At 39.7% G+C, this 26,477-nt stretch overlaps 1 protein-coding gene across 1 annotated transcript in view; it reads right to left on the reverse strand.

Moving 5' to 3' along the window:
* LOC139743884 (protein FAM13A-like) overlaps window positions 1-26,477 on the reverse strand; it is a 64,829-nt gene that overhangs the window by 30,402 nt on the left and 7,950 nt on the right. The window contains exons 2-6 of the mRNA XM_071654348.1: window positions 17,292-17,501; window positions 16,442-16,625; window positions 9,022-9,280; window positions 1,761-1,855; window positions 205-315 (exon numbers count right to left, since the gene is read on the reverse strand). Coding sequence (XP_071510449.1) covers window positions 205-315; window positions 1,761-1,855; window positions 9,022-9,280; window positions 16,442-16,625; window positions 17,292-17,501 — 859 coding nt within the window. The remainder of the gene's footprint in view (window positions 1-204; window positions 316-1,760; window positions 1,856-9,021; window positions 9,281-16,441; window positions 16,626-17,291; window positions 17,502-26,477) is intronic.

Here is a 26,477-nt window from a genome sequence, read left to right on the forward strand (position 1 = left end):
AGATTTTTTGCATGTTATACGTAGTTATTATTTTATATCTGTGATCTCAACATAGGTATATCGAAGCTAGTTATTTTACTGTGGTATGTGATGTTGAAGTCTTTACCACTGCTGTGACTGTCGGTGAAATTATAACATGAAATTCATCTTCTTGCACAAAAATTCCCACTTTTACAGTAGACACAACTTGACAGAATCACTCACTCTGAGGTATGTGACGATGAAACGGGGGATGGAGCTGCACTTGTTCCTACTTCACTGTCCAAAGTGAAGGGGGAGAGTGCTCTGTCCTCGGCAAAATCAGCATCCACAGTACTGGAATTTATAGAAACACACAGAAAGATGCCATGAACTAATCTCCTATTAAACTCACTGAAGCTTTGTATACTGATATTTGGAAGAGACCAGACTCACTAGGCGTTTTCACATCAGCCCGATGTTTCGAAATAGCGCGCTACTTTCAGACTTGGGAAATTAACCCCATCACGAAATAGTGCGCTATTTGATAATGTGAATACAAATTAGCCACTAATTTCATTGCTCTGATCGAGAAAGTTTCTCGAGTCCAACTTGCAAAATTTCTGAAATAGCGGCATAATTTGCAAACTAGCGTGCTATTTGATAATGTGAAATCGCCTCAAGAAATTAGCGCGATGCATCCCATCATGCCTAGCGTGTGTGATGGCGATCACGCGGGTAATTTTTTTGAAAGCACGCGCTCTACTGGTATACCTGACACTGTTTGTACATGCTCAGCCTTAAAATAAGCTCAAAAAAATTTCGAGCTAATTCTCTTCGGGCTGATGTGAATAGGAAATGAAAAAGTGCGCTAATTTGCGATCGCGAAAAATATCTTGAGCTTGGATTTTTATCGGGCTGATGTGAAAACGCCTACTGTAACACTGTGCAACAGAGTAACAAAGTGTGATGTCATAACCATTCATCGCCATGGAAACTAGTTCCAAACATCCTCATCTGGTCTGAATATCTGTGAACACTAATGTTGCAAGCCCATATTCGCACCTGGTTTCAACCCAAGCTATAACAAAAAGACTGTGACATCATCACTTTGGTACTCTACACAAATTACCTGTAAATTACCATCACATTACATCAAAGCTCTGTATTGATTTCACAATGATAGCTCAACTTGAAATATGTTACGACTTGCTTTTGGCAAGGTGAATTCCGCTGTCCCGATTTTCATTACTGTATTAGCTGGTCTCTTTCTGATTTTCATAACTGTATTCAGCTGGTCTCTTTCTAAGAATGTTCACAACGAGGTGTATATGTATGAGTTATAATGACCTAAAATTGACAGTTCTCGCAACCTCATTATCACAGTCAGGGTTTCCCTGTATCACCTTGATGCATGATGCATTCAAACATGCTTTTTAACCCTATGTTTACTGGATATGGGTCAGCTGAGTAAAAATCATGTGGTATTTATGAATTGTGAAACCAAACACATTCGCAGCATGAAACTTTCGCAAAGTGGAGTCGATGGACCTTTTCATGGCATGAAACTTTCGCGAATTGCCACTAACATTCTATGCACTGCGTAGACAATACCTTTCATGTGCATTTTACTTTTAAAAATCTCAGCTTATCGCTAAGTTTGCAAACGTGTCATGCATGCGAAAATTCCTGGTTTTACAGTGATGGGTGAAACCAGGTTCGCTTCAGCTCCCAGCTTGAGCCTGGAACCTGGAGCAGGAGGACCTCTTAGCAAGGTCAATGTGTGTGGCATCATCACTCACCTGAGGTAGCTTTGATTCTGGGGGCTGCTGGAGGAGGTGTCATCTCGCGAGAGGTCAGAGTAGTTTGAGTTCAGATCCACCTCATCTTGTGAGACCTGGGGGCGGAGCAAAAATGATATAATATGACATCATCTCTGGTACTCACAGCCACACTGTACACAGTGATATAATCACAGCACATGGTAGATGGAAGAATTTACCTCAGAAAGTAAAATTAAAACAGAGGATAGCATGAAGGATGGGAAAGGGATTGAAGCCGAGATTTCACCAACAACAAAAACAAGAAGAGGAATGAGAAAAAGTACAAAAAGACAAAGCAGAAGAAGAGAAGGAAAGGTGGAAGAAAAAAAAGAAGGAGCAAGAAGAGGAAAGAAGGTAGAATAGGGGAGAAGAAAAATGAGTAGCAGTAGCAGCAGCATACTTATTGCACAAGTAGCAGCAGATTCTGCGATAGAAGAGAAGTATTGGTTGCAGTAGTAGTATCAACAGCAGTAACAGTAGTTGAATATGATGTTGAAAGCAGAGCAGTGGTTGCTGTAGCTTCACGGTGCCACATATTTGTCTCACAAACATTCATACCTAGTCCAGAGGAACTACATGTATATCCACTTTCCTCATTGTGGAAATTTACACCTCTACTAAAATTTGGGATCCACTGCAATCATGTGCATGGGACATGGTGAACTGCCAGGTACAACCTTATGTACATGTATGAATGCCTTGAACCAACGCCAGTACAACTACACCTGCATTCACTGTGGATCGAAGATCAAATATTAATGACACTTGAACAAGACTGTCTAACACTTGATCGTCATACGACTCGTCACAAGTCAAACAAAGTTCGTACTCACAGATTAAACATGTCCTCTGAACAAGGTGTCCTTGAGACAAGACATAAAAATGCTGTAAATAGTACTCTGTGCCTCATTAGTGGGGCTGTAAATCTGTTAATTCCGCAGTCTGTTTGCTCTTCCATACAGAGTTAATCTTATCAAAATGAGAAACAAGCTCAAATTTCTCATCTATTGTTTCGTTATGAGTTAGCACGAAAGTGACAAAGTGGCAAACAAGTAGAACAGTAATATGCTTTAATTCTGATGACTTTCTTTACTTTGACACTGTGATATCATCTGTACAGAGGGAGAAGAGTACACTGTAGTTCAGTCTGGAAAGCAAGAGGTGTGAACGCCTTTTTGCAACTGCGCTGGGGATATCAAGACAGAATATCACGACATCTTATCCTTCTTGAAGTAAATTAATTGGTACAAAGGAGAGTGACAGGTTAAAAATACTGTTTTTGACTCAAAACAAAACCCAGCAGAGAAGTCTCTACTCACACAAACTTTCAGGGAGTGATGATTATGCGGGCACACGATTTTAACAACTGCAAGACAATGACGTGCAGAATCACTTATCGCAAAAATTGGTCCCCAACCCCTTCCACTCCCCCTTCACCACATTCTTGGGGATGAGGAGTAAAAATACGACAAAATCAGGATGCACAGGAAACAGAGTGGTGGTGCTTGTAATTGTTTGATCCTGGGGGAGGATGCGACCCATGATCGTCTCCGAAGCGGTGCCGCGGCAAAAAGCCACAGGTTTCCCCCGTCGTGGCCTGTGCATCACGATGGCATGACGCGAAGGTCACGATCGATTACCCCTCCCCTCCCTTCCCGCCATCAATACTGCACACACACGGTCAAGGTTCAGTGAAGGTTGCAAGCCGACTGACACAGAAGCCCATGATTTGCTATATTTACACTCAAAAGTGTCTGTCTCCGAGCTCCCTCACGACGTCGAGTATTGGTTGCTACGGGATACCGCTCTATCTGCAGGCAGAGATCTTCTCTGCAAATCTACAGCTGCTTGAATAATTCTGCCTGCCTTGATCTTGGCGAGATTATAGCCTCTGCAATCACAAAGACTCTCATAACACAAACCTTCCCAGTGGATGTGGATCACATAACAAGACAGTATTCAAAGAAATCTGGCAGATTCCTTTTCTGGGTACATAAATGAGCTGAAAATAGCCATGGGCTGTCTATGCCAAATAAAACCTCAAAATGAATTCTAGTCTTGACTCTTTTCCACCCCTCCCCCCAACTGTAATACCAATAAATGTCTTGTTGCTGTCTGAGTTTCTTCTGAAAATATCCTTTCAATACTTAGTATATTCTTTCTCTCTATATCTTTTTTTAATGCACAATACACTGTAGTAGACGTCATATTGATCAGTCCAGATAATTTCATAACTTAAATAAAGGTGAACCTGTTAAGAAAACTTGATCATCACAGATTATTTATTACTCTCAGGGGGTGATAAATCCTCCCTCTTTAACTGAAGGGAAGCTGGATTCAGAGTTCATTTCCTTCAAGTGTCCTATGTAATTAGGCAGTCACCCACCCCTCTAATACAAGTTCTCGGTCTTTGGTTAGAGACAACCTAACCAGTTTCTTGTCATCTTAAGGGAGGTGTACTGACTAGATTGCATTCCTACAGAAACATTGGGGAATGCTATATAAAACAGTGATAGCTGACTCACTGAGCATTTTACAGCACTTGCCTCAGTATGTAAAACACTGAGGAAGAGACAAATCATAATCCAGTCACTTCCAACCAAAATAAACTTGACTGTGGGAGAAAAGAGCACAAAAGACAAGGGAATCGTTGTCTAATGTAACCCTAATAAAAAGAATGGAAAGCTCTTGTGTATTCTCAAGAACGATTAATGTCTGGTATCCAACATAAAACTGTAAACATAGGCACACACACACACACACACACACACACCCTATGTATCAAATCACAGGGAAAACAAAAACAAAAACAGAACTTCTAATTTTTATACACAAGAGCAATGGCATGTACAATGTGTGCATCATGATCCCAATCATCTGGATGATCATGCACCCATCTATTTCTATGAAGATATACATTCAATGTTACGACACCCCTTAAGCCCCTGGAAGAACGTCACTACTGCATGTGTGTTAGACACCAAAGCAACATTAGGTTTTCAGTTCCTTCGTGCTGTGTTGTAGATATATCTTTACACAGAAGTTGTAATATCACTTCCCATTTACATGTACCTGAAATGATAATAAGTTAATATTGATCTATACACTGCGTTTTCCTCTAGAAAAAAAAAATGTTCAAAAGTACTGAACAAATATTATTAAAAAAGAACAATGAAGGAAGTTCAAGGATTACATTCTTTTTACTACTAGAAAGGAGGAACAGTGAATACCATCGATGTAAAAACAAAGTTTCATATGACACGTAATTGCTTGTGTAGAGGATATTTATTTACAGTTGTAAGTGATCTACTTGTACATCTTTAAAACTTATTCTCTCACAACCAGAACAAGTGGAGATATGAGATTTCATTTCTCATGATAATCCCTCTGCGTTCATCATAGATGAGAGCAAATTCTGCATAAGGAGCGCTTCCTCCCTCTTTTAAACACTCATCTAACTTGGGCAGATGCCTAGGCTGTTCATGGAGGGCCATTACTGGACAGGTGTATTTTGACATGTTGTGCATAAGATAAAGAAATATTGAGAAGAGATGGATTTGAAAGAGCGATCACATCACAGGGGGCAATGGGTTTAATGATGACACCAGGAAGGATAAAGTCCACTGGGTGTAAAACTGATCTCATATATCTTGGATATAATCTTGGCACAGATGTCTATTGCTGAGTCTGGGTCCCCCCCCCCCCCCCCCCCAAACAAGAGCTGATATCTCCCTGGATTAGAGTGAAGTGTGAGCAAACCAGCACCTGATGGTGAATAACCTATCACTCTACACATCCTTCACCACAATGAAACATAGGAATACATTCTCCTACTTCCCTACTCCCATCCCATCCCCCCCCCCTCCCCCCAAACCTACCTGTCAGGTCATTGGACTCTAATGACACATTGCTCTCATCATGGATTTCATGTTGACCTCAGTACATGACTACCTATGCATAATCTATCAGTTTAAAGGGATGGAACAGTTTTGGCTGAGATGGGACTTGAGGTTTCCAACATATTTTATGATTCTTTTTTTAAAGATAATGAGAAACCTCTTATGAAATATGAAAGAGCATTTAATTCTGAGAAGAATTCAAAGTTTATTTGATGAAAAATTGGTTTCAAAATAGCTGAGATATCCAAAACAAAGTGATCCCCATAAAAGGTGGAACCCACCGTTTATTTGGATCACTGTGCTTAACTCTTTATGTGCCATGGTGGAAATCCCCCCTGTGCCACATTATTCTGAGACACCAACGTAGTCATGAGTTGAGAAAACATTCTGTTTTTCAAATCTACATAACTTTTATAGATTTCTGTTAAATTGTAGACAAAGTGAGCAAAGTTGTAGAGAAAATGTCAAGCTTTGCATTGATGTAAATTCTATGACAAATTTATTATTATTTTTCTTTCAAATGCCCAGTAGCTACATTACAGTAAATGCATGACTTTTACACACAAAGCAGTGAGAGAAACTTAGAATTTGCACGCAAATCCAATATGAAACACTGCTTGTCAATCAATCGCCACATGTAATGCAGATTATAGACGAGAAGAATGGAATCGCGAGAAACGCTTTCATTGTATTGTGGCATTTGGCGATTTATCGATGGGTGTGGGCAGGTTTTTACGTTTGAGCGGAATATGCGAAGTTGGCACGCTGTTGACCGAGTCGGACGTGCGAACGAGGCACATAAAGACTTAACTTTGTTTTTAGATATCTCAGTCATTTTAAACTGATTTTCATCACATAAATTTTAATCCCTCTTAGAACTGTATGCTTTTTGACATTTCATTCAGAGGTTTTTAAGTATTTCACAGAAAGTTAAAAGCTGAATTCTCACCTCAACCAATTCTATACCATCCCTTTAATTCTCCCTCTCTTTCTTTCTCCAAATGTCTCTTTCTTTTCAGTCACTGTCTCACTTTACTGGCACAAAGTTCTAATTAATCCCCTTGGAGGTAACTCAAATTGTGACAAGCAGCACTTCAACCTGACAAGGAGCCTGAAACCAAGACTGAGGATACTTCAAAATCACAAAGAGCTGTGCATACTGAGGGGCTTTAAAGCTGGAGGGTGGGCATACTGCGCATATCATATAATGGACCGGTTGAAGTTCAGAAGCGCCATTAATCACAGGCAGTGTCGGGGACTCTGAAATATCAACGTCAAAATCACAACCTCAAGAGCTCAGTAGGTTGCCAATATGACCCAATTCGGTGACCTTTAGGCAGCAGTGTGTGTTGGTTAAATGTCACCATTCCTTGGGCAAGATGCTGGATTGCCAGGGGAGCTACAGTGTAGATGGATTATTATTAGTTACACTGATCAAGCACAGTACTGGGGAAGGGAGGAGGCATAAGGTCCATATGTGTCAACACCTTGGTGTATGTGACTCGAGTTGACAGGGACTTGGGAGTCTGGGCATGGGTGGTGTTAATTAGGTCCACGTTATAAAGAATTGATTTCACTGTATAAATTTGAAGAGTCCCATCCCCTCCCCCTCAAAAATGAGCATAAAGTACATGAAGTACAGGGATAACTACCTAGTAAACAGCATTGCCGTATTCTGAGGGCTGAAAAGGCATATTTTTGGCAGAAAACAGTACTTCTACCTTCCCTACATGTGTAGTAACACAATTTAGGTAAAACAACATTTTCCATGAAATCTGCAACATCTTTTTCTTTTTAAAAAAAAAATCAAATTATTTTGATATCTCTGCTAACAGTCTGCCCCCCCCCCCTTCTCTATCTTGATGACTTATACTGCCATTACTTGCAAAAAAGCAAAAGCAAAACAAACCAAAAATATAGGCATGGCATATATGCAGTAAATTTCCACCATAAAAACTTGGATCATGCACGTACAACACATCCTGTGTGCATGCTTCCTTCTCTAGGTGGAGGATTTTAGAATAAACGTGGATTTAAAAGAATGACCTTCTACACTTGCCTTATCCTGGGTACATCATATTTGCACGTCTAACAAAACTAAGACCTCACGATTCTATACTTTTTACAGTATTTATTGCTAAAAACAACACTCCCACAAAAAAAAAAAACACACAGAAACAAAACAAAACACATGACAATAATAAAAGATTAAAAAAAATATCCTTGGTGGAAATTTTGGCCTATTTTCTTTTGACCTTTCTCCTAGTTGTATGAACATAACACCCAGATCAGATTACTCCTGAGCTTCCTTTCAAAACAAAGATTCCATCAAGCAGGACATGGAAAATGCAAGCTCAGGAAGGAAATATCTGGCTCTGGTATATCAATACTGCACCCTGAATTCACCTTCAAGGCACATATTTCTACATTTCTACTTCCTCAATTCAAAGATACTTTGGGACAATCCGTACAGGATGTCTACACTGGACATGTTGAACAGTCACGTATAATTATCACAACATGGGGAAACTTGTTGTGAGAATAAACTGGAAACAAATGGCTATAACAGTTGAAACTCAGCTATAAAAGAAATCCAAATTTGCGTCTAATTAGCTCGCCTGTGCAATGTACAGGGAAGCTCTAATATAATGGAGCAGCTTTTTTTGGAATAGGGCTTTAAGCTGATATTTGATTCTAAATACTGATTATTATAGGGCCATCACTTTTTGGCGGTAACTGTGTAGTAAAATCTAAAAAATGCAAAAAAAAAAAAATCAGCATTCTAAAAATAACACTCATACACAAAAGTGGATAGTAAGTTCATGTATATTAATAAGATTTCAAAGGTGGGGATAAACAATACCACAATAACCCATGAGATTACAAAGGTATGGTATGGGTTTTTTTTTTTTGAGAGAGAGAGAGAATTATTAAGCATATTAATTCCTTAATTATCCTTTATGCATCTCGTACAGAGCATAATTGGTTATGACTTTAAAGAAAAATATGTAGAATTTCATACATCTTCAATTTGTACTAAAAAGTTATCTCAAGTCCTTAAATTTTTAGTCAAAAATCTCTTGCCATTCACGGATGTACAGTACTAACATTCGCCATACACCAGAGTCTGTACATGTTGGTTGCTAACTGCCTAAAAAAAAAAAAAACACCGATCAATGTTGGAATGTAAGACAGACTAAACATACACATCATCATCATCATCATCTGCAACTGGGGCAGAAAAATGGCTCCCACATGAAATCAGACTGACTACAGCTTAGGTGTCAAGGAAAACATGCAAGAGTGAAGAGAGAGAGAGTTGTGCTATACCCATGACTCACCTGTTTGTTCCTCTTGGATCGCAGGTGCTGCTCGTACGTCGGAGCCGGTATGACTGGCGGAGACTTCTTCTCCCTGGCCGCCTGCACTTCGATCCGCTTGGAGCTCCAGGTGATGGAGCCTGAGCCATTGACGCCCACCTGGGGTGGACTGGAGCCCCCATTGTCCGGTCCAAAGAGGAACTCGAACTTGTCGATGAAGAGGCGGACGAGGTGGTTCGTCTGGCCCTGTTCTCGCAGGCCCTGAATCCCATCGGCACACCTTTTTAACAGAAAGGGTAACAAAAGGGTTCATCAAAAGTATATGTAAGCATTTTGCTGCTTTTTCTAATTATAATCTAGTCTGGTTATTTGAGAACAAAACATGTTTGAGTGATATCCTTTGACAGGCAGCTTGACTAATCCTCCTATTACTGTAATGGTGATAGCCAAATTTCAGAACCATCATCAAGTTGGTCATGGAAAAGAAATGACCCCATTGTAGTCCTTCACTGTACCTCATGCAGGAGGGACAACATATTCACACAGACATTTGCAGATAGTTGGGATGGTCTGAGAAAAGAGTTTTCTACATTTAAGCTTTCAAAATCTACAGCTTCCTCCTCTCCTACCCCCAAGAAAAAACAAACAAACACACAAACAAACTTCAAATCAACTGAATGGATTCAACACACACCCATGTGCAAGGCTACAGAAGTTGAGCCCCTGTTGTGATGTGGAGGTGAAAAAAACAACAACCTCTCTTCACTGTTTTACATATAATGACTAGATACTTTTAGCTCTTGCATGCATCATGAATGTTTTTTCAGAAGGGGTATTCTCGGCGGATATCACATGATGCTATCCGCTTGGCATGCTGTGCATTGTGGCGCAGCGCGAAACCGGATCGCTACGCTCATCTTTCCCTCCCCGACACATTTGCCGCGATGCCGGCTGCCTCTCGATGTCCTCAGATGCAGTCGACACGTGACAGTAAGATGACAGTTTGTCGGTAACCCTAACCCTTTCTTGACTGCTGCCCTCGCACTGACTCCTCTTCAGCTGACTCTGGATCATGACTGGATGAAACCTGGCTCACCCCCCTGTCTACACTTTGAATCAACACTCACTCATGACGTGGTCTGGTGAAAGTCATCGCACTAGACCAAGATTTAGTCCTGAGGGGAGATATGCCTAATTATCTTCTCCTTCTTTTCGAAGTGCAGTCCCAGAGAGGAACAGTATTTTTTTTTTTTTCATAATCTTGTGTTGTTCTTTGACATTATTTTGGCTGAGCAGAGGGAGTGACATCTCCTTTTTTGATAGACTTGCAAACCAAAATTTCTTTCTCGTGCCTTTCATTTCCAAAATTTGGCCGGAACGAAATATCACTGGGACTTTAACAAAAATATGGTCGAATGAACTTAACACACATAACACAGTCAACAACTGTCACTGTTATGGAAACTTAATCAATTGCTTGTGGGTACCATGAGTGCTATATAAACTCCATAGAGAATTACAAAAATGTACAAAAAACCAAAAAAATCCTTTCATACAGGAATCATTACTTTCTAATAATTTTTTGATAAAATGCTCAATAATCATTTTACTTGGGGTCCTCTTGCTTTCTGAACCAATTTTCCGCAATATCTAAATTCTGTAAACCATACCTGGCATCAGAAATAGCCCGGACATCCTTGTTTAGCTTCATTGCATCCTATTTAGTGCTACTAATAAACAACTTGTGGCATGCCTTGTATTTAATCTTCATACTTACCTTTTGTGAATTCTCTTCTCAACAATCAATATTTCATGTCAATCACATTTTGCATGCACTACAACCAGTGACATGCACAACCAATGTGAAAAGCCTTTACATAATTGGTAATTAGTGCCATTGCCAGTTGATATAATTATCTCTTACTGCAGTTCTTTATATCAAGCTTTGTTAGCTACACAATACATGTACGTCTGTAATACTTGAAGGTTGAGTATTGTGTACAACATCATGAATTGTTCAATTGTCAGCAACAACTTAGAGAATTTGTCATCAGGGTGTACCCTACATTGCTAACTGTGACATGCATGACATTTTATACAAAAAGAAATCACACAATCAGCAATAAGGTGAAATGTTATAATTTTTGTAATTTCTGATCACAGTAGTTTATTTAAAGCAGTAATGAAGGTCTCTGCGGAACTTGATACATTATATACTAGTCTTAGCTTGCCAAGTAGACAGGGAATGAAAGGGAGCACCATGCAGCTAGCATCTGACCCTCCCTAACATCAGGGACAGAAATATGTCCATCTTTCCTTGATATAAACAATGAACAGATGTAACAGCAAGTGACCGGCTCATTATGCACTGGACAATGGAAACAGTGACCATGTCTGGAAAGACAATTCATGTCAGAGAAAGTACGGGGTTAAGAAACACAAGTGTAAAAAGGGCTTATAGCCCACGCACCAGCAGCACTTGCAGCACTTGATTACCTCGTTTCTGATTGGTCAGTGGGGGGTCGGACTTCGTCTCCGTTGCTTAGCCCCGGATTATTTTTTCGTTCTGTTTACACTCGCTTGCTTGGCACTGCAATTGCGGTGCTAACCCTGCTTTTTTGCAGGGCCAGATAGTACGGGATTATCGGTGGGGCTAGCCCACTTTGGCAAAAACAAGTGTTAACAGAAAGTGGGCTAAGGAAAGTCCGGTACCAACGGTGGGGCTAAGGCCCCCCCCCCCCCCCCTTAGCCCCACCGTTGGTACGGGACTAAGCAAAAATTTGCAAGTGTAAAAAGCCCTTTAGAAGACAATTCTATTCTCTCAATAGTAGCCATTTGAAAACATTTTGACAGTGTGCATGAATAATGGGGACAGCACTGTATCATGCCAGTAAGACACAAACATGAGGTCAGAATTTTGACAGAATGCTGTGAAAAACATGAAAACATGATGAGTCACAGAGTTTTGGGTTTTTTGTAAAGCCAGCAGCTGTCCATCACATAATAACACTAGAGGGCAACGTCCACTGGGGTAAAGTCAAAAGGCAAAGAGCAGCAATTACCATCACTGACCGCAAAACAAGTATTACATTGATCATCAATTACAATCCGTTGAAAGTAATACTCCAGTGTAGAAGGACATTGAAAGTCAGTAATATTCATGTCCTTTTGTCATCAAATCCCCCTTTCTTTCACCTATCACACCCCTCCCCCCTTTTTTGGGTGTTGGCTAGTCTACGAGTGACTCAATAATTGTCTTTGGCCGCTATAAGTTTCACTACAACCCCTTTATTATCACTCAGAACCCTTTTAGGTCCTCTTTGCACACTCATTGGAATAATGGGGGGGGGGGGGTTGAGCTTGATTCTTATCTCGAAAATGACACATTTCTTCTGTTGAAGATTACATTTCTGTCACTTTTGCCTCTTCCTTTTTTTGGGGGGGGGGTGTGAAAAAAATCAGACAGCTTAGTAAAAGTAAAATGTGTTTAATATTACTAAATACATTAGTTATTGTGATATAAAGTTTTCTTTTATTCATACAGTAATTAATAGGCACACTCATATTTTATTACTAGTAACCCTTTTCTCAAGAGAGGAAAAGTGAAAGTACTATGCTCAACAATAACATGTTGCTTTATCAGTAGTTGCTGTAAAGCTGGGTGAGAACTAACCTTAAAAGGGGCATTCCGGACGATTTTCATAATTTCACATCATTTAGTACATAAATCGACAGCTCCATATAAAGATTTGTGGAATTTATTGTGGTCCTTGAGCAGAGAAACCAATAAATTGAAAATCTTAAACAAATTAAACCCTGTTTACAGAGCGAGGCTCGGCCGCGGCTCGGCCGCGGTCGAGCCCACCTTCACTTCAATGTAAACGCGCAAAAGGCCAAATGCGAGGCCAAAATTGGCCGAGCATTTGGCCACGCTCTGGAGGTGGTCTCGGCCGCGGCCGAGCCACGGCCGAGCCCGGCCTTTTCTCAGTGTAAACGCAAACTGGGCCAAATGCACGGCCAATTTTAGTCTGGCTTCCAAACCCTCTGCCTGTACTCTTTCGCTATTCAGGATATTAACCCCCTCAACGTCGAAAACTAGTATAATTTAAGGTGGTTTTGTCCTGCAAAGGATTTTTTCCTTCGGCAAAGGTCTTTGCCTGAACGGCGACGAAACGGAATTCAGTTGGCAAAGGGTCTGAAAACCAGACAATACCAAATTGCGTTTGTTTACAAGCAGAGCGCCACTACGACAAAATATTGAAAGGTTTGAATCAAAAACGCCGAGCCCGGCAGTTAAATGGACAAAATTGCGGGGCTCAGCCTCGCAATTGAGACTGGGCTCGGCCGCGGCTCAGCCCAGGCCCGCACTGTAAACGGGGTCTTACACTGAACAGTGTTGATGACATCAGAGCCTCATATATTTCAGAAATGTAGCAGTGTAATTCCATTACAATACTGCTTGCTCAACAAGTTCACCTGTGAAAAATCTATGCATGCCTTCTTCTTTTGTTCTACTTCCTTGAGCCCCAACTCATGCATTCTTATGGTCAGGCTGCTATGTCATCATCCTTGTTCATTGCAATTTGTTATAGATTTTGAAAACATTCTCATTCCTCATCCCAATCACTAAAAATTCTGAAACTCTGTACTCAGTTTAACTTATTTATAGTTATTCAAATGTAAAAGTCTGAAAATCGCCCAGAGGTCCCCTTTAAACCTTCAATATGAGTTCAATGAATAGCAACAGAGTCGTTCAAACACATCAAGGCCATGTAGAAACATACACTGCTGTACATCTGTTGTATAATGTACATTGTACAAGGACGCCTTGTCTACTGCCTCCTACAAATGGTACAAGTGTAATTCCCCACAGTTGTAGATCCGGTTTCCATAAAAACTGGGTTAAAACGGCATGGGATATTCCTATCTAACAAGCAGATCAATTTGTAGCTTGCAGATTCAATGACTTGCAAAGGCTGTTATGGGATAAAGATGCATTCGTTTCGCTAAAATAATAAGCAATTAAGAATAAAAAATAACAAATCTGGGTGCTACAGATGCTCATAAGAATGACTAATAAAGAAAATCATATTTCTGCTCCTTTTGCAGATGAGGGGAGGGGAGGGGAGGGAGGAGAGGTAGTGGGTGGTTATGGGGGCTATAAGGTTGACAAGTAATAGCCAGGATAAAGCTTTGGTGGAAATTTGGAATCAATACAAGCAAGGTGTTTTACTATCTACTCTAACAGTGAATGCATTTCTGCTTAACTCTCAAACTGTTTAACACTATTAAAACCTCACATAATACCATAACAACTTTGTGACTGCAGCCCCCCCCCCCCCCCCATCATTATTCAAAGAAAAACAACAGCACAAAAAAAAAGAAGAAAAAATGGATTTTATGCTAGTCACCAATTTCAATCAAGCAGGGTGGGAATTAACATCTACTCTAGAGTAGAAATGCATTTTGTGCTTAATTCTAAGCTCATATCATACCATAACAACTTTGTATGGGAAAAAAAATTGTGTAAAACACAAAGGTTTCTTTATATTGAGGAGACATTATAAAGACATTAACACTTTTGATACATGACCAAAGCAGGTGGTAATTGTAGTTTTACAACGACATAGAATTATATGGTGGTTTCCTAGCCTAGTAAACAAAACTGTCCAGACAATCAACATGATTTTATCTGGATTTCTCAGCCTTCTCAATACAAGGGTGTTGGCATCCACTCATCAAGAGTGAAAGTTCTCGCCATGCCATGAAAAAAAAAGCAGCCCTAAATTATTTCGTACACTTCAAAACAACCATTTATCATACATCTCCCTTCATACACCTCTTGATCAAAACAAAAAACAAAATATAAGTACCTTTGAGTCATAGTTGTGCTTTCAATATCATTAAAAAGAATATCTTCTACATGCTAAAAAAAAATGGGTCTGCATATTACTCTTCAAAATGCAGACGAGCATATTGATAAATTTTCTTTCATGTAGCAAACCTATGCTTGAATAAAATCAAAAGGGGACTGAACAGAACATTCAAAAGAAATCTAATTTTATATACAAAGTAAACGTGTTGCAATGTCATTATGTCACCATATCACTGGTTCACAGCAAAACTATTGAAAAATAAAACCTCGAATGGCCTGATATGTGGGAAGCAATTAAGTACAGAGTCAGTTTTCCTGTGCAAATTTCAAAACAAAATTGTCTTCAAATTTGTGTAAACACAGTTTGATGATGTAGAGAGAATCCCTTCAAAACATCCCTCTCAACATTTTAATAAACTACTCCCCACATTTTTTCTCTCAATCTGAGACAAACCACAGATATTCTTTTGCACACTTGCAGAGCAGGGCACTGCAGAGATTCGCTGCACTGCGCTTACTCAGCGTCGTTACCGAGATTAATTTGGCCATAAAGTCAAACTGAGCAGTCCCACAGTGGACTAGTTGCGTCAGACATATACGTGCAGGCCTCTTTTCCCCACAGGCCGTGGTCGGCGGGAGGATCAACTCATCCCTATCTTGCATGTGTGCTGTACATCATCTCCCATTATAAAAATCTGTGGATACGTTACTTATCACCCCCATTTACATCTTGGTGGCGTAAATCATCAACTTTTACTTCCCAGCTCCGCATCACTAGCAGACACTGTGACGGCAAGAACCGTACTTATGAAGACATGAAGAGACATCCGCCAGTTTCAATTTTATTGTGCTGATTGCTCACTGGAGTCTAATACCACTCTCAGATCCCCGCGATCTTGCATCAGGTTTGATACTGGTGTAATCGGACGGGACGAGGAAGAATCTATCAAAGTGTTGTGATCTGAATGAAAACCAGTATATGATTTAAGAAAAGTTGCCCAACTTTCGAATAAAGTAATTAAGTTCCTGCAACCACCTCTATTTGCATATTTTGTCAAGCTGGGCACCTATGAAATCAACTTTTTTTTTCTTAGTTCCGAACTTGTCAACGCTGTATACTAATATTTCTTTTTAGCTTTTTCCTATTCAGGTATCCCCTTCTTTGTCCTTTCATTTTGTTTTATTGTCTTGCTATATTCCCCTTGTGTTATTCTCCTTGGCCAAATGATATTGAAAATACTCAGAAGTTCACGTTATTTACAAAAATGTACCTGTGTGTATGCGTCCTATTCCTTCAGTTATAAATGAAGGAACACTGTAAAGACCATATTGCCTAGAGGCCAATATTCAAGTAAAGCAAACTGTTTGAAGATAACGGTCTCCTCAACCTGTATACCTTAAAAGATTCAATGAAATATATGTGTGTACACTACACATGTAATCATCTATTTCTTCTGAGTACTCTTGTTTATATTTCGACGTGAAAATCATTGACTTTTGTCATAACGATTTCATTTGCACAAGTTGAGAAATAACAACAAACCGAAAGCAAACAAACTGACTTACCGGAAGAGATTGGGTCCAAAGACGATGGCCAGTGCCATAGAGTTCATCTTGTTGGTGTCCTCGTACTGGGTGACCTTGAGGAGGAAGCGGCAAAGGAAGCGGAGGACCATGAAGTTCTCCTCCGGGAGCTGCTGGAGGAGGTTCTTGAGTTGCTTTAGGCTCTCCTCCTTGTTGTACTGGAACTCTGTAAATGATGGATACCACAATCATTGGAAGAGGGCATGATGATACAATGTAGTGATGATGATGATGATGATGATGATGATGATGATGATGATGATGATGATGATTATAATGGTGATGATGATGGTGATGATGATGATATTGATGATTATAATGATGATAATGATGATGAAGATGATGATAATGATGAAGATGATGATAATGATGATGAAGATGGTGATGATAATGTCGATTATGATGATGATTGAGATGATGAAAATGATGATGCAAACAATGATGGCCCATAATATTCTCAAGCATTGACAAAAACATTACCAAAATGATTACTACATTAGGATGACCATCTTCCTTGTGATGCTAGTGTTTAGGTATTGAAAAAGCATAAAATCAAATTTGAATCACACGGATTCAACAAATAATGCTGTCTCAGGAGTGAAATTCAAGGTATACAAAATAAATGTAATTCTTTGTTTCTTTTGTCTATCAGAAAATGTGAATATGCTGCACAGTTTTCGAGAATAAAAATCTTTTAACAATTCAAAAGATGTCTCACTAGATGTCTGTATTTTGCACTTCAGTGCTCCAGACACTGAAACCATGGCAACAGATTCATGGTCTCTTCGAGGCATCTCGGGGGAACTGGGTTAATGTGAATTCAATTCATCACCTTCCTGTACGGCCAGAAACTGGGCATGGAGCTGCTGAGTGATGAGGGAGTCTGGCAGCTCTCGGAAGAAGAGCTTGAGGAGACTGGCTACTGCCATCACATCACTGGCTTCCTCTAAGTTGGCATCGCCATGGCGATCAAAGTGGAGCTTGAGCTTGTCCACCACCTTGGAGCTCCCATTGATGCGGAAGATGCCTTCATGGCCGATTCCTACGGAGCCAACAGAGAGGTGTGAAATGCTGATTTCTACTCTGTAAGTGTTTATTATTTAAGAGATGTAATGTAAAGATTAAATGAGAACTTACCTGCTTGAAAATTGATCTTTATTTTACGAGGGAGTTGTAGAAAGAGAATACGTTGAGAGAGACACAATACAATAATGATGATGATTAATATATAAAATTGACAATAAAATAACACGGACAAAGAATAAAGAATTCAATATTTCCCGTCATCTTTTGACCTCAGTCAATGGCCGACACAATTAGATTATCAAAGAAAAACAAGACAAAACAATGGAGCAGCATTAGCGCATCTGAGTACTGGAGGATGTTTGTATATCAATTGACACGGTGACTTCATTCTGTGGCATCTCATCAGTCAGTGAAGGGGACTACAACGAATAGCTGAGGTGATGGCCAATGGAAAGCAAAGATAAAAAAAGAAAATAGACAATATTACAGGCAAATATTGGAAGACAAAAAAACTAAAGGGCAATATAATCACATAAAGTAAAATAAAGAAATTACAGCTCTGTGGGAGAGAGAAAAGAGAGCAGACAGAGGACACAACATAAATAGAGGTAAAGAAGAGACATTATTACACGACTGCCCACTAAATGCTTTCCTATACACAGCTTCAAATACTCCAAATTTTGTGAATGCATCCAAAGGCAGCCCCCCCCCCCCCCACCGCAAGTCTACAAAATGAGTACATGTCTGCTTTCCAAATGGATATCAAATACAGAAGTCTACTCATTTCAACTGATATCCATCAAATCACCTCAGCTCGAGGCAAAATCAACGTCATCCTTCTCAATATCCGCAACCACATCAAGCCATCCCTCATGTTTACTTTAAAAAAAAAAGCATCATTTATTCAGCCCTACTAAGCCTAGCCCCCTCCTCCCTCCTACTCCCCCCACCCCCACCCCCTCCCAAGTGTCACCATGATTCACGAAACCACATTTAACACACAGGGAGGGAAGCAGGTAAACAATTGAGTGTGATACTTCATGATTCAGTTGGAGTGTTCCATGTACTCACTGCTAGATGACATGAAGGTTTTTCCAGGCCTTCCTAGAATGATCAAACAAGATTGTACCTTGGCGGTTGCCTGGTGCACAAGGAAACTAATATGAAGCACCAAGGGAATATTCACAAATCTGATGCTTTTGTTGCATGATTGGAAAACCCAGACACTGATGCTTGAGCAGTTCATTTGTATGTCATACACACCTCATAATATCAGCAGGTCATCCAAGATCCAAGCCGTATTTTTATTTTCTTGCTGATAAAACTAATTTCATATTCATATCTACATGCTCACATAGAAAACTAAAGGGCAGATCATTTGATTCGAAACAGAGGCAAGCTACTAACACAGACCCCACACACGCACACACACACACACACACACACACACATGTCTCTCATTCACAAATAGTGCAAAAGTCTTTGTTTAGTTTTGCTAATATTTCTATCTACCTGTTATTTTCATTTGAAGGGGAAGGGGACAAAAGGCTGACCAAATTTGTGTATGGGTGTATGAGTGTGTCTGTGTTTGGAAAGTGGGGAGAGTCTGTAAGATAATAACATTCATGGGTAGACCCATTGGGCAACTACAATGCAAGCTTTTTGAGGCCTTATCATATATACACAAAGACTGGAGAGGCTTATTTTTGAATGACCAGTAATGCACTATTGACTTTTTATAAAGTGAATGCTGACCCTCCCCTCTTACCCCCCCCCCCAAAGAAAAAAGCAAAATGAAAAAGCCCAACAACAACAAAATGAAGTACAAAAACAGACAGATCAAATTCAATAGTTGACTTACTCTCTATGGGGGGCAATCTAGTCTTCATCACCCTCCCACTGTGGTACTGCAACACAATGAAATTGTGTTTTCTATTCACACAAAAGGATATAGCCATCACACGTACTACAAACGCATTTATGCACACTGTACATGATGCAGGCAAGGACATCAGGTCCCGTAGGTCTGACATAAGGTTATGTACATGCATGTACATCCCAAAGAAAAGTTTGTGTGAGTAAAAAAGGAGAAGCTCATACAATCACATGATGAAGAATATTTTAAAATCAAGCACAATACCCCATCAAAAAGGCACATGAAGTATATGTACACAAAGGCCATGACACAATAGCAATTAACAGCAAATCAAAAGTTATTAGCCAACAACGAACCGAAGAAAAATCACCCTATCTACCAGCCGGGAATTAATCAGATTAACAATTCATTTCTTGACACCTAGCAGGCACAGGCTCAATACGGCAGATGTAATCCAGACATGATTAGCATCACTCCCAGTTCAATCCCTTCAGGAATTATTGGACGGCTAAAAGCGGGAGATGTCATTTTTGAAGAGAGGGTAATCTGCGCCCTCATTCCTGATTATGAGGCCAAGCAATATTTCAGCATTTTTGTTTTCTTCTTTCTAGGATGATGGACGGCTACTGTCTTTCCTCGAGCCACAGGAACGAGGGCAATGGGGCGGATGAGTTTGTGATGTGGCCGACATCTCGTCTTCACTGTTTGTTCGGACTGTACCTTCGCCAGAAGCAATCAAGCTCATTAATACTTTACGAGGTGAATGTCGTCCTGGATGCATCTTGACAAGGGTTTGAAATATTGGCTAGGAAGAAATCATCTTTTAAAGGGCGAGATGTCCAAAGTTGGCTAGTTTAAGAGCAAGTCACTCAACACGAATGGCCTCCTATCATAAAAAATATAAGGTATTGCAACACAAAATAGTACAAATCTATACCCAAGCAGTGACAATCTACTATTGGTTCAATGTTCATGAATACTATCCTGTATCTAAAAAATAAAAACCTGTTTAATTTGTATCATTATGGCTCCACTTGAGCAGTTGTCATTTGTTTCAGCAGTGAATTATCATTAGTTTTGAATCTATAAACTTTTTTGCTAATGAATTTGATGCAATCATATCATTTTCATGTTTTTATAATAAAAAAAAAGAACAAGTCAATACTTTTGAAGAGGGGGGGGGGAGATATTTTAGTCTTTTTCTCATACAACAGGTGAGGAGAACTCCTGGTTCGTTGAACTGTGAATCAACAAGAAATGTTGGTTTAAAGTGAGATGGCAAAAATCATGAAGTTCTGATGTCGCTAAATTAAATGTTGAAATGATTGTGTGGCATGATGGCTAGACAGGAAATTGACTGTACATGCCTATACATCACTTTGTATACAAACAATGAACTGTTGGCAAATTGCCAAGATGACTCACGTTGTGCTCACTCCGAATATTGACAATTCAGAGCCAGGAGGATTTAAACACCAAACAAAAATCAGTGGAGTTAACACCCTTTTGGCTCTAAGCTGACAGACCAGATGATTCTGCATACACAAATCAATATTGCATGTATATTAGGCCTTATTCCTACTGGCCACAAAAAGGCATTTCACCTAACCTGACAGCAAAGGACACACAGACAAATAATGTTTCTCCAGCACAGCAGATGGTATTAAAGGGGTCAATTACCTAGCAAAGATCGACATATGTCATCCAGTCCATCAAGGGCAATTTTCACAGACGAAAACCATGCTAATAAGCCATTGGGGGATAGACAAAATAAAACATTCTTAGCATGCTGCCGAGAGAAATTTTATATTTGTGCACAGGAAAGCAAACTGTGTGAGATCATTAACAGAGAGAGGGAGAAAAAAAAAGAAACAAAGTTCCTCAGTCATTATTACAGCAGTGTCACAATCTTTCTGGGTGTAATTGGAATTTCCCAACAAGCCCGTCCATATATTTGAAATTAACAAGACCCCTGAGACGATAATTCACCCAGCACAGTCGCTGCTCGATGAAAGGCAGTGCATTGCCAACCCATAGGAGCTGGACTAGAACCAAACGCCCAGGTCAGTCTCAGTTAGTCTTTCTCTCTCATACCCCTTTCATACTGGGGGTTAGCTCGCTTCAGGTCTGCACCTGAAGCGAGCTAACCCCCAGTATAAAGGGTTGAAAAATGTTTAGCCCGAGCTAAAGTTAGTCCGCTCTAGGGAGGTAGATCAGGTCCGCTTCACGTCCGAGCTGACGTCAGTATAAAAGGTATCTCGAGTTTAGCATGAGCTAAATTCACTGACCCGAGACCGGAAATCGTGTATGGCGCTTCCGGGTTGCCAATAATGTACGTTTACTGCTGTACGAATAATTGCCACCGGCACCGCTGTGTATTATGACACACCGCATGCACTGGTGTACTAATAGCCTTTTATGCTGTCACTGTTTGCTGTTCGGTAAAACTCTCAGGGAACTCTTTGAACGACATGATTAAGTCGTCAAAAAAAAAAAAAAATAGACTGCTGCAGTGTATGTACACTTGTACACTATACACAATGTATCTATGTTGATGACTGGTTGAATTTCGCGCATAACGTATAACAATGTAACAGAAATCGTACTCCTACACATGTAAGTCAAGCATGAATACTGTCACTGAATTTTCACGCTTGGTGGAAGGACAGCAGGGTGTGGGGGAGGGGATACAGTACAATGTAGGTCTAGTCTCGCACGTAACCTTGGGTGGCAGTATAAAACAACTTAGCCCGAGTTAAAGTTAGCTCGCTTCTGAAGCGAGCTAAAAGTCGTGTACGAGCTAAAAGTCGTGCCCCCAGTATGAAAGGGGTATTAGAGAGAAAGGGGTATAAGACTTGGACATTTTACCCGCCATATGAGGTAGCTCGACTGCTGGGGCATCTCCTTTGTAGCAAGGGAGATGAGCCTTCCCTATAAAGACAGCTGTTCATTAGTGTGTGACATTACATCCACAGCTCTGATAACATGCAACTAGCTAACACATTTAAGAAAAAAATCAGATAATGTGATCATGCTTGAGAGAAACTCTGATCTCCGACTTGGGCAACACGATGACGCACCACAAATGCAAATACTGACACTGTTATGTACATATTTAAATTGAACATGAGCCATACAAATGAATATAATTTAAATATCCTGTAGAAACTCTGAATAGACTATCCAAACTAATGGAGTTTAAACTGATGAAGTGGTGCTGGTATAATTTGATGAATCTGTTTATTACAATGGATATTCTGCTCTCCAGAATCCATGGTGTGTGTATTTCACATGTGTAATTCTGCATCTCTTTCTTTCTCTCTCCTTCTTCTCTCTCTCTCTACTATTTCAATCCAAATTCAATTCAAATTTTATTTTCACTTTTACAACACGGCCTTGTTTTATGAAAAGTTATTGTGTGGTAAGGAAATTCATAATCAATTATACTTTTTTTTTTTATAACACAGAGCTTGAATGTACAAAGAAAAATGTGAAATTTGACACGTGTGTCATTGGAAATGTACAATACAAATATCAGTCCCTGCTGTGTTTGTTTACCTCACGACAGTGACACTATCTGTTACTGCACTGATCAAATGCATATTTCATCAATGACAACATTTCACGAATTTCTGAGCAAAAATAATCAGTCCTCTGGACAGATATGAAGGGTGTAATTATGCTGAAGCTAAACTTAAGTGACTGAAAACACAATTTGTCTGTCACAATATAAGCAATTCTATATCTTCTCACAAAGTTCTGTGCATTTTCGACTTGTTCATTAAATAGAAAGCACACAAATTACATTTAAAGCTGCTATAAAAGATACAAATTGTTTTAGTTATCTCATGTGCTTTGAACAAGGTTACTAAAATACCACCAATAAAAGCAACAGGGGTCGCACTTAACTTTTTTTTTTAACTAGCCAGGCGGACTACTTAGAATCAATTTTGATACTGAAGCGATTTTTTGGCTAGCCAGACGGACTAGTAACTTCAGAATTTTATGATTTTTAGCTAGTCCGATGTGATTTTGGGTGGCCAATGGCCAGCGGACCATCGCCAATTTTGAACCCTGAGCAATCGCAAACATTTGACAATGGGGGATATAGAGATAAATATTGTAGGCCTATACAGATGGATAGAAAGATGGCGCAGATGGACAGACATTGTATTATGCTATATATTTCGTGAGTTTAATTTTTTTTCAGGATTTCTCAACAACTTTGCGAGTGGTTACATTTGCAATCTTGGAGTACAGTAATGAACGGAGAAATGTACATGTGTGTGTGTGTGCATGTCTCACTCATGCTGGGATCAGAGTTGATATTTTTGCATCTTGTTTTATACACCTGTACATTCACGAGTAACACCTGGCTCATAGAATTCATGACATGAGGACCTTGCAAAATATATGGCGTATATAGAAGACACTAAAGACAGACAGACAGACAGACAGACAGACAGACAGAGAAGACACAGGTAAAAGAGAAAAGATCATGGGTTTCCTTTTCTGGGGCTGGGTAATTTACAAGCACCTCACTGGTTCTCCCAAGAAACTACCAGTTTCATGGGATATAAAAATGAAAGGTCTGTAAACAGATGTTCACCTCTTGACCTTTACCAGCTCCTCCATGGAGCTTTGGTTACAACCAGAGGAATCACAAACTGTGGGAATTAAAGCCTCAACTTGTTGCGTCTGAGCAAGAAGGTCCTCACAGCAAAACCTCCACCCTCTTTATTTCATTATCATTTCTTACAAGAGATGTAGGAGCAAGTAACTGGTGGTACCAAGCATTGAGAAGTAAAAAAACACACACACACACACACACACACACACACAAACCCAGCAAACCCTCCCCCCCCCCCCCCCAAACCCAGCAGGAACCTGAAATTGATACTATGATATAGGCCACAAGGCATGATACAGTTTATAGGGCACAGATTTTGGATGATTACAGTAGGTTGTAATGACATCTACCGATGGACTTTACTCACATACATTGCCCTCATTTTCACATGAAACCCATTTCTAATGAATGGTCTAGTTTCAGTTCACACATCTTACACACTTTCTACACTAAACAAATGCCTTTATTTGGGCATGAAAGACACCCCCCCCCCCCCAGGTTTCACTTTGGAAAGGCTACATGCAGAGTAAAACTGTATCTGCTGCTTGAAGGTTTGTATGTTGCTTGAAGGTTTGCATGGTGGAAAAACTGTATCTTAAAGGGTGTGTACAGTTCTGGTCGAGGTGAAGATTTAGCTTTTAACATTTTGTGAGATATTCAGAAACCACTCTATGAGATGTCAAGGAGCACGCAGTTCTAAAGGGTATCAAAAGTTTATTCGATGAAAATCGGTTTTGAAATGGCTGAGATATCCAAAAACAAAGTGAAACAAAGAGATACTAATAAAGTTGGGGCATGTCGCCTTTTATTATTAGCACTTTTTTGGATATCTCAGCCGTTTGAAAACCAATTTTCATCAAATAAACGTTGAATCCTTCTTAAAATGACATGCTCTTTCATATTTCATAAGAGGCTTTTCATTATCTCACTTAGGAATGTTCAAAACATGAAACCCTACCTCAACCAGTACTGTACAGTCCCTTTAACTGACTGATTGTCATCTCCTTTTTAAGGTTCAAACTCATGATTTTGGCTGCAGGAAAAAAAAATGTAAAAGAGCTCAATGCATGTACAACACACATTAGTGCATTGTTCATTTAAATCACTTCACACATGGGATCATTTTCTGCAAAGAGCATTCATAAATATCATCACAAAAAGGAGAAATCAGCATTCACTCAATCACAATGTCTTCACACAGAAGTAGTGATGAATAACATTTTTTTTTTTTTTTTTTTTTTTGGGGGGGGGGGACCTTATCCCTAAAGCTGTGAACATAGTGCTCTTGGAATTTGTAGTACAAAGGAATGAAACTGATTGATTTTTTTTGTCCCATTTTCAATTGTGAAAAATCGTATATCTGCTCGTTTACTTCCTTGAGCTTTCTAGATGAGTAAGCACACTGTAATGAAACTGCAAAAGAAAAGGGGATCTTTTGTCTTCTGGGAAGGGGGAAGGGGGTGGGGGAGATAGAAGCAATGTGACTACTCAAACCCCTTAAATCTTCCCCACAACCACAACTATCCTTTATTGCTTTTTCTCTGTACTCTTAAAGGAAAATGAAACCTAAACTTATGAGGATTGAGTGAATGCAGCAATATTACTATAATACTTGTGACGTATGTTATGATCATTACAGCATGACTGCTTTTGAGGTATACAACAAAGGGTAAGAAAACAAGGAAAATGGGGGTACCATGCTATTGAAGTCCGCATCAATCATAACAATAACAAAAGGCACGCTGCATTTTTGGCCCGTACACCGAAGGCATACCGGATGAAATGCAATGCAATGGAAACAAAACTTGATCTAGGTGTACCATACCATCCATCTCCTCAGTCCTACTTCCCTGCTTTCTTCTCCTCCCCCCCCCCCCCCCTCCTCATTTCACCACAAGCATGACAATACAGTCCTAACTGTTACATTCTACGACTAAGACATGCCATTCACAGAAAATTTGAAATGCCTTGAATACCACAGCCGAAGGGTAAATCAATCCACAAGGAGAAATAGATAATGGCTAGTGGGCAGAAAACTTGATGAAGCGTCACAGAAATTTTGGTACTTCTACTTTATCCCATGAACAAGGACACTGCTGTCGTCCATAACTCAAGTAAATAGGCCTAGTTTTCTCTTTACCCACTAGGCCTACTTCTTTCATGTAATATCTACCTTAATTTTCAGTGAAACTAACAAATGAAGTCTGTTGGATCAACATTTCAGGTTTTGAATAAAAAAAGTTAAATTGCTTTTACCAGTGCTAGTATTATGTTACATAATATGAAAGAGCCCCTCACTACAATGTCTTCTAAATATTGAGCATTTCGGTAGATTGTGAGAGCTGTGCACTCAGTCTTATGGCACAAAAAGACAATCTTTCCAACTTATAGAGACAATAAAACAAGGAAAGTCAAGCTGTAACAATCTGCAGTATTTACCAATCTGCAGAATGACATCAAAAAATTTTCTGAGAATAAGGTTTTTA

This window comes from Diadema antillarum, unplaced genomic scaffold, assembly GCF_040938485.1.
Source record: "Diadema antillarum isolate AM-2024a unplaced genomic scaffold, OU_Dant_1.0 seq00001118_RagTag, whole genome shotgun sequence".
NCBI lineage: Eukaryota > Metazoa > Echinodermata > Echinoidea > Diadematoida > Diadematidae > Diadema > Diadema antillarum.